The 10,000-nt window shown below is 39.7% G+C and overlaps 1 protein-coding gene across 1 annotated transcript in view; it reads left to right on the top strand.

Moving 5' to 3' along the window:
• The window catches only part of LOC113825640 (facilitated trehalose transporter Tret1), a 16,226-nt gene that overhangs the window by 1,283 nt on the left and 4,943 nt on the right, over positions 1-10,000 (top strand). Inside the window, exon 2 of the mRNA XM_070127037.1 lies at positions 9,209-9,281. Within this exon, the coding sequence (XP_069983138.1) occupies positions 9,209-9,281 (73 nt within the window). The remainder of the gene's footprint in view (positions 1-9,208; positions 9,282-10,000) is intronic.

Genomic DNA, 10,000 nt, shown 5'->3' with positions numbered 1-10,000 from the left:
GAGAGAGAGAGAGAGAGAGAGAGAGTGAGAGGTGAGAGAGAGGAGAAAGAAAGAAAAAGGGAGAGCGAACGGAGACGAGAAAGAGAGAGAGAGAGAAAGGGAGGGCGAGCAGAGAGAGAGAGTAAGGAGAGGGTGAGAGTGTGTATGAGAGAGGAGGGGTGGGGGGAGAGAAGAAAGAGGGAGAGCGAGCAAGCGAGAGAGAAAGAGATAGAAAGAGAGAAAGAGAGAGAAAGAGAGGGAGAGAAAGAGAGAGAAAGAGAAAGAAGGAGAAAGAGAGAGAAAGAGAAAGAAAGAGAAAGAGAAAGAAAGAGAAAGAGAGAGAAAAAGAAAGAAAGAGAAAGAGAGAGAGAGAGTATAGGATGCTATATACACGTGGACGGATCCTCGATGTTATACACATGGCTGGGAAACATGGGTCCCTCTGAAAGTTCCTCCCTCGAAGCGTATCCAGGCCACGCTCTCTAAGAATAGGTTGAGGCATCCCCCGGGCTTATAAGAGGTCAGGAGAACCTGTCCTCCCCCTCACCCCTCGACAAACCGAGGTGTGAGAGGGGGAGGTCACCCGCCCTAGTAGGGAGTGGGGGATGCCACTCTCTTCACTCAACACCGTCAGATACCCTGTTCTTATATTGTTATTCTAGTGTATTTAACAAGTGCTTGTAATAAAGAGAACAGCCACTAAGTGTATCACTAGCTGCCACTAGTAATTCAAACTACACTATATAGAAGGCCGTTTAAGTACCTTTTATAGTCTGGTGGTAGGCGGTGGTAGTTTCAACCTTTTGGCTTGAAGCATGGACTAATCATCTCCAAAGACCGCTCGATCAAAACCATCGCGATATGAAAAACAAATCTACAAAACCACATAGATACACGTATGGGTCAAATCTTTTCTCTTTCCTTTCAATGTGTTAAGCAAACCGTTCCCATGTTGGTTTTGCTGGTTGGAAAGTGCCAAAATGAAAATTTAACAGTATAATGGCAACACTCACAGTCTGTCAATCATCTGGACCTGAAGTCACTCAGGACAACGTGAGATGTTTGGTCACAAACACTGAAATATCGTTCTTTAAATAATTAATTTTCTTGCATTTAGAGATTTATTTAAATTGTATCAACGGCAACAAAAAATTCAATTCAAGTTCGTGTTTCTCTCAAGCTGAGAATTTTCTTTTGTGATCGCGATCACTTGCGAATTCTGTATATTCCTTTCTCTTCTTGTACGAATGTCGTTATTTGATTGTTGAATTTCACTCTTTGTTGGACTCTTTGGTTCATTTCATTCTCTTACTGATTTCGTTATTCGCACTCACGATAAACATATAATACATTTCTCTGTAGTAAACAGTTAACCCACATTCCCCACGCCAGCTGATCTCACTTTCATTTGGTCATGGCGGGCAGGGACTAATTATACTGTCATTGCTAATTTGGTGACTATCTCTCGGCGCAAGAAATTAAGCTTTGATCAAATATGTATAAATTCATTTAATGAATATAGCTTAACGATCTTCCCCCATTCAATCAACATATTGAGTCGGTGTGAACCTGTATTACGTCTGATTAGGAAAAGGACTAGGGTTTAAGCTAGAATTGATTTACTTAGTAATCACAACCTTCTCACCTTTTACTGCTGGGATGTCCAGAAAATTCAGATTTTGTAATGTATCCATAATTACGATTAAATAATCAGGGATAACGAAAAAAAAAAATCTGAACTGGGATGCTACCATTGCAGAAGCTTGCAAAAGAAATTTCATGTCACCAATTATAATTGCGTACGTTCCAAAGCATATTACTTAATGTAATTATGGTAATTGAAATATTTCTTGTATTAACATAGTAATGATTATTAACAATTTGCTAAAATGAACGCTAAAATTTGTGTTTATGATCCATCTTCGTGTGAGCCCGCTCTCTCTTCATGCTATTCACACTCATATTTACATACACACTCATGCACGCAGTTCAACAGACACTGTAAAATCAAATTCATCTATAGGATTTGTTGTGTCGTAATTGCTGGTTATCTCTTTTAGCTGCAATGTTGCCGTAATGAGTTAAAACACACAAGCAATCATTTCACACACTCTTCCATGCAGTTCAACAGACAGTGTTAAATCTAATCTTCATCTATAGGATTTGTTGTGTCATAGTCAAAGGCTTTTCTTTTGCCCTGTGGCGTTGCTGATCGTGATTAGTGGAAATGATGCACAAAAATAGTTTTTCTTCTCTTTGAAATGATAATCGGTTCAAGTTATCCTTGCGGATGCCACTGTCATTTCCCTTATCTATTCTCATATCTATCTGAGATGGTTAGTAGCTCAAGCAAGTTCGTGAGAACTGCTGCTCTCCTCTCCCTCATTTATTTTCTTCTTGAAAAATACAGAAGTGAAAAAAAAAAAAAAATGAAATAACCACATTAAAAACTGCATACAAAAATATCGGCTAAATAGCACTTGATTAACAGCCCCCTCTCTCTGTTGTCTTTCTTTTTCTCTTACTATCTTGGTCCTTACGTGTATGAACTGGTTCATTATATATATAATGGACGTGGATATCCGACACGGCATCAAAGGAGATCTAACTGCAGCACGATCGCCTTGCAATGCCGTGAGACGAACATCGCCAGAAGTCGCCCACAGACGAAAGGACGCCCCTGCCAGGACGCCCGTAGCCCTGACGCAAGCTACGTGCACGTCGGTACGATCCGCAGCCGAGAAGGACCTGGACGAATCTGACGTGTGGACGAAGACGCCGCCGAGTACCACCTGGAGGAGGACTACGAGGACGACTGGACGACCCGAAGTCAAGGAGGACCTAGGCGAAACCTTCGAGGACATGTGGACGTCGATGAGGGATGGATGCACCAAGGACCAAGATGGAGAGGCCGACAACGAGGAGATGCACGAGGAAGACTGAGAACAGGATCGCGACGAAATGACCAGCAAATCGGATCCGAGGATAGGTCACCCTTGAAGTAATTCACATGATGCCACGACGCCAGGACGAAGCGATGTACGTGGCCGAGCAATATAGGATGCTATTTACACGTGGCTTGGTACAACACGTGGACGGATCCTCGATGTTATACACATGGCTGGGAGGCATGGGTCCCTCTGAAAGTTCCTCCCTCGAAGCGTATCCAGGCCACGCTCTCTAAGAATAGTTTGGGGCGTCCCCCCGGGCTTATAAGAGGTCAGGAGAACCTGACCTCCCCCTCTCACACCTCGACGAACCGGCCCTTGACCAGGTCACCCGCCCTAGCAGGGCGTGGGGGCTGCCACTCTCTTCACTCAGCACCGCCAGATACCCTGTTCTATCGTTATTCTAGTGTATTTAACAAGTGCTTGTAACTCTTAGAAATAAAGAGAACAGCCACTAAGTGTATCACTAGCTGCCACTAGTATTTCAAACTACAGTATATAGAAGGCTTTTTAGTACCTTTTATAGAGAGAGAGAGAATCAGAGAGTGCAAGATAGTAAGAGAGAGAGAGAGAGAGAAGAAAGAAAAAGGGAGAGGGAGAAAGAGAGAGAGAAAGAGAAGAAAGAAAAAGAAAGAGAGGAAGAGGGAGAGCGAGTGAGCGAGAGAGAGAGAGAGAGAGGGGGGGGGGGAGGGAGAGCGAGCGAGCGAGAAAGGGAGGGAGAGAGAATCAGAGAGTGAGAGATAGTAAGAGATAGAGAGAGAGAGAAAGAGAGAGGGAGAGAGAGAAGAAAGAAAAAGGATGAGGGAGAACGAGAGAGAGAGAGAAGAAAGAAAAAGGGAGAGGGAGAGAGAAGAAAGAAAATGGGAGAGGGAGAAAGAGAGAGAGAGAGAGCGAGCAAACGAGAGAGATAGATAGATAGAGAAAGAGAGAGAAAAAGAGAGAATCAGAGAGAGAGAGAGAGAGAGAGAGTGAGTGAGAGAGAGGAGAGAAAGAGTGTATGTGAGAGAGAGAGAGAGAGATAGAGAGGGGGGATGCATTCCAGCGAGTAAATATTTTCTTTATTCCAAAGTTTTTCAATGATGACCTTGCCATGTGACCCTTGTAGCAGAATCATACTCTCCTGATATTGTTTTGATGTCACCTCACGACCAGACCTTATTTTAGATTATTGTATACAAATGCCATCAATCATAATTTGCGAGAAAAAAATTCAGAGCATGGAGGATGAATAAATAACTGAAAATTAATTTGTACCTTTTTACGTGAGGAGGATATGACTTTCCTGTAAAAATAGCTTGCAGATCTTAATTTTTACACAATTATTCATATACATACAATTACATACTGTGTGTGAGTGTGTGTGTGTGTGTGTATGTATGAATAAATATACAAAAATGTATGTATATATATTCAATATATATTCATATATATATATATATATATATATATATATATATATATATATATATATATATATATATGTGTGTGTGTGTGTGTGTGTGTGTGTGTGTGTGTGTGTGTGTGTGTGTGTGTGTGTGTGTGTGTGTGTGTATAAGAATATATATAAAATACATATACATATGTATATATATATATATATATATATATATATATATATATATATATATGTTTATATTTATATATACATATCTATATATCATACATACATACATATATGTATATATATATATATATATATATATACATATATATATATATATATATATATATATATATATATATATATATATAAACACACACACACACACACATATATATACATATATTAGTATGTGTTTGTGTGTATGTGCGTGTGTGTACGTGTGTGTATGGGTGTGTTTGTGTGTGCAATTATGAGTGTGTATGTGTATGTGTGTGTTTGTGTGTATGTATGTAAACATATACACACATACATACATACACACACGCACACACACACACACACACATATTCTATATATATGTATAAATAATGATAATAATAATGATCATATTAATCATAATCATAATAATAATAATAGATTGTTGTAAAGGAGTAAAAAAACGAAGGGGGGTAGTCTTGAAATGGGAATAAGTTCGAGATTAAAAGTAGGGGCGAGAAACCTCTCTTCGTAGGTACGACTTATATATTATTATACGTCCCGGTTATGACTGGAGGTCGGGGTCGGGGAGTAAGCAATTATTTGTGCAATCCTCTCATATCTACTGCCGTGCTGGTGGTTTATATTAGAGTAAAATATTGAATACGTATGAACTAAAGTAAAATAAAGGAATAAACTTTTTTGTGTTATATGATTTTTATTTTTTATTTTTTTGTTTTTACTAGATTGACAAAAGAACAAGCGAAATTGAAAAAAAAATCATTTAATCTTAATAATTTTTGCTGAGAAGAGATACCTAGGAACTCAAGTTAATTATGTAATTCTAAGTGAAACGTGGAACTAGAGAACTTATTTTTATTTGATTCTGATTGAACGAGAAGTATGATTGGCATAAAGAGAAAATGGACGACGAAGGGGAAACAAAACTAGATCGGGGAAAGAGGGATTGAAGAGAGAGGATAAAGGAATAAAGCGGGGTTAAATCGCATCTAGGTGGGGAGGGGACTGAAATTCTCTGACAACTTGGTCTGACATACGAAAAAAGGGGGGGGGGGGCGAAGGAAGAGCAGTGTGCACAAATACAGGTATATTGAACATATAGTGATAATAAGATACACGATAAATAAGGAAACGGAACTCAACAAAAAGTATTGCTGGGGCTTGTTAAGAACGTCCCTTGATGAATAAAAGTCAACAAAAAGCCAAGAAATAAAGGAATTGTGCTGTGGAATTCAGTGCAGTAACTCAAAGACAAGTTATATATATATATATATATATATATATATATATATATATATATATATATATATATATATATATATATATACATATATTATATATTTATTCATTTATACATATATATTTGCGTGTATGTGTGTGTGTGTGTATAGCATGCCATATACATGCGTTTGTGTGTGCTGTGCAAGCGCAGTGGTTAGAGTGTTGACCCAGCAGTCTTGCAGACCTGAAATCAATCCCGCGCACTGCCAGTGGATGGCAACCCCAGCCATCCCTTCCACATGGGGGAGAAGCACAGACACTATGTCACGGCAAAGAATATCCATTGTAACAAATGGAATTAACACCAAATCTATAAATAAATAAATCTATATATGCTACAACTCTAAGCCACGTGATTAAGACCAAGTTGCCTCCCGGGCATGCCAGTCTCGTATCATGTTTCTTATTACTCGTATGTAAACTCTTAAGAATACAGAGTAAAGCCATAATCAAGTATTACTACTTCCCATCAGTCTTAGTATAGTGTTGTGGCAGGGTGGTGGTTCTCGAGCTTTTGACTCGCAAACACTTACCATACACGCCTCCGGGATCCGCCAACGGTCTCTCGATACGACGAACAGGATATAAGGACACATTATTATTAATTTTTTTTTCTCTTCCCTTCATTCTTCTCCTATATATATGTTAATCATACAAAATGTGCAGTCACTCTTTTGTTGGTTGAAAGTGCTAAATGTGGTAATTTAAAAACCATACGGTAACATGAATGGTAACACTGACCTAAGGTCATATTTCTTCGAAAAGATGTCAGAATAGGACTTCTGGTCGCAAGAACGAAATATTGTTCATTTAGTAATTAACTCATTTCTCCCGTTTTTAGAGATTTACATTCTTTTAACTACAACGAATTCAATGCTTTCATGAGTCTCTCTCTAACAGGATTTTCTCCTCGTGATTTCGCTGTCAATTCACGAATTCTTTGTACTCCATTTTCTTCCTCTAAGTGGTTCGTTGATTGACTGTTGAAATTCATTAGTCTTTTCATTCCTTTTATTCTCTTACTTTATTCTTTACTTTATTCTCTCTGTTATCTGTATTCACGAACACATATCATTTAAATCTTGCTAGTAAACATTTTGCCTCCACCCTCTGACTGACCTCACCTTCCCTTTCATCTGGTTAGACATGGGCTGGGGAAAGCGATCCTTTATTTGGTTGTTTGTTTACTCAGTTGGGTTACAGCCGTACTTACTCGATGGAGGCACGTTCTACCGGCGCTAAAACAGAGCTGTGTACTGCGAATTTGTACTGAATTTATCATTTAGATATAGGGTTAGTATCTCCCCCAATCATAATGATGCGCTGGGGTGTATGAATCGCCTAATAGAACTTCCGCTCCGACGTCCGAGAGTTAAAAAAAAAACGTACAACTGAAGTTACTCGTTCCATCAGCAACTCGAGTCGGTGTGAGCCCGTGTTGACGTCCGCGTATAACTGTAGGACAAGGGTAGAATAATGATTCGCTTACTGATCACGTCCTTCTCACCTTACTAAAGTCGCTTGCATGTTTCTGGGTAGAATCTCAGGCAGTCATGTGATTTCATGAGCTAGATAGTCACGAGCGCCCATCACAGATTGTAGATAGAGTGGGTAAATATAGATTTTACCACCTGATTCAGTTCACTTTATTTTGTTTGCTAATTTGGGTATAGGGACCCCCGTCGATGAAGTCTAATGCAATCTGATATGCTTAAGCTAGAAATAATTACCTCAGTCTATCAGAAATTGTAGTGAATCCGTAATTAAGATGAAATATAACCGGGGATATTGTCATACATTTCTGAACTGTGAAGTTTTGCATTGTGGAAGCCTGCAAAGAATTTTCATGTCACCATTCACTACTGAGTACTTTCCATCACATACACTCACACACCCACTCATTCACACAGAACACAAAATACTGGAACTTTTCATAAATAGAATTTGTTGTATCGTAGTTGTAGGCCTACACAGTGATAATGTAACTCTTTTGCCTGCTATGCTGTCAGTCATGACAAGTTACAACATTAAACGTAATCATTCAGACACTCAGTTATCCATGCAGAACAAGACACTGAAACCTACATTAATAAGGTTTGTTGTGGTCATAGTTGCAGGTTTATCTCTTTTTCCAGTCATAACGATTGACAATGATGCTCACTTCTCATTTACATATTTTTTCTTTCTCTATGAGACGATATTTGCTTAAAGTAAATTCTCGCGGGTTGCTATTGTCATTTCCTTTATCTACTCCTAATCTATCTGAGATGATTTGTAGCTCAAGCAGATCCTTGCAGATCACTACTCCCGTCTCCCTCATAGTGAAGAGTAAAAACTGCAAAGCAATAAAAAAACGAAAATAAATGAAATAACGAAGAGCTAAAACTGCAAATCAATAAAAAAAAAACTGGCTAGTAGCACTTAACATCACTCTCTCACTGCTTTTTTTTCTCTTACTATCCGTACCCTTACGTGTAGGATCTGGTTTGATAAAGTATTAGATGGACTGTGGATTTCCGACACGGCACTGAAGGAGGACCCAGCTGCAGACATGGTCGCCTTAGAATGCCGTGGGATAATTTGTGCAGGTTTTAAGCCGCTCCAGGATTAAGCGAGAGGGCGCCACCTGCTGGGACGCCCGTCGATCCAGTGAAGAACCAGGAACTCATCAGTGCAGGTATCAGTAGCCCCAGGATGATGTGAAAGGGCGCCGCCTGCCTGGACGCCGCAGATGCAAACTCCAGGAGCTCATTAGCACAGGTATCAGTCGCCCTAAGGTGCTGGAAAGGGCGCCCTCTGCCCTGACGCCCATAGACCCAGGACATTTGGACGAGCATGAAGATGGGAAGGACCTAGATGAAATCTGTGAGGACGTGTGAACGAAAACGCCGACAAGGAGGAGCAAACCGAATGCGAGAACGAGATGATCTGCAAATCCACTCCTACAATGGGTCAATCAAGAACACCTCGAGGGCGAGGCGTGATTAGGTGGCCGAACAGTATAGCATACCATATACATGTTTATATACTTTTATATAACTTTAAGCCACGTGAAGTGCTTGTGCTTCTAAATACAACCAAGCCAGACATCTGGGTCCGCTAGCATGCGTCAGATATAATTACAACAAGGTTTGATCCAGTTCTCTCCCTCTCTCCCTATGGCGACCAGCAGAGGAGTATGTCGCCAAGTTACCTAACCTAGCCCGGCTACCACCCAGCACTCACCAGTCTTGTTTCATGTTTCTTAGTACTTGTGTGTGAACTCTTGAGAATGAAGTGTAAAGCTGTAATCAAATATTACTCCTGCCTACCACACACTCCCGCAGTGTGTGTGTGTGTTTGAATATACTAGTTTCATAACACTCTTATTTATAACATCCTTTTATCTTTTCTTCCACAGTTCCAAGGAGGAGGATGGGAAAAAAGAAGATGGAAGATCTACAAAAGCAAAAACCTCCTTGACCCTAAGACAAGTGAGAAAGATTGTCTTTTAAGAATACGTAACTATGAGGACCGATTCACACACATACAGGCACTTACAAAGACAGACATACATTCATACATATATTCTCGTCAAATGAGAAATCAAATAACCGAAATGGATTAGGTAACAGCAGAGAACTATAAGGAGCTGAATCAGGTCCCATGAGTCATCAGTAAGGCTACTTGCTAATGGTGACGCAATGCCATCCAAGCCCCTTTGAGCAGTACTTAGTTTGAAATTAGACGATTTTCTAATCAACAGAACTTGTTAATGATTTCCTTCCGCATGAATTCGGAGATCAAAGATTTGATTTATTGCCTTTCCGGTTAAGCTCATGGCTTCCATCACGTAAGGGAAGAGAACCTAACATAGCGCACCTAACATCACGTTTGAAATGTTATCTTTCCCAGCTCTGCCACTCTCCAGTGTAAAATTTACGAACGCCCTAAATCCCATAAATAACAAGAGCATCGTTGGCCGCATCGTACTTTACCAATGAATTACGTCATGTGATCGGTTAGGCCTCCTTTGAGTGTATAACGTTATCATCGAAGGATGGGTTGTACGAACAGTTGATGAATTAGTGACACTGACCTTATGCACGACGATAGAAGAACTATAAAAAAACTTGATTCCGTAGATAAAAGCGCTCGATTAAAAAGAAAGGAAAGAAAGAAGACATCTCTACTTTGCAAACGATTAAAAAAT

Source organism: Penaeus vannamei, chromosome 11, assembly GCF_042767895.1.
Source record: "Penaeus vannamei isolate JL-2024 chromosome 11, ASM4276789v1, whole genome shotgun sequence".
Taxonomy (NCBI): domain Eukaryota; kingdom Metazoa; phylum Arthropoda; class Malacostraca; order Decapoda; family Penaeidae; genus Penaeus; species Penaeus vannamei.
Note: the sequence above shows the minus strand (reverse complement) of the source record. Positions and strands in the feature narration are given on the sequence as shown.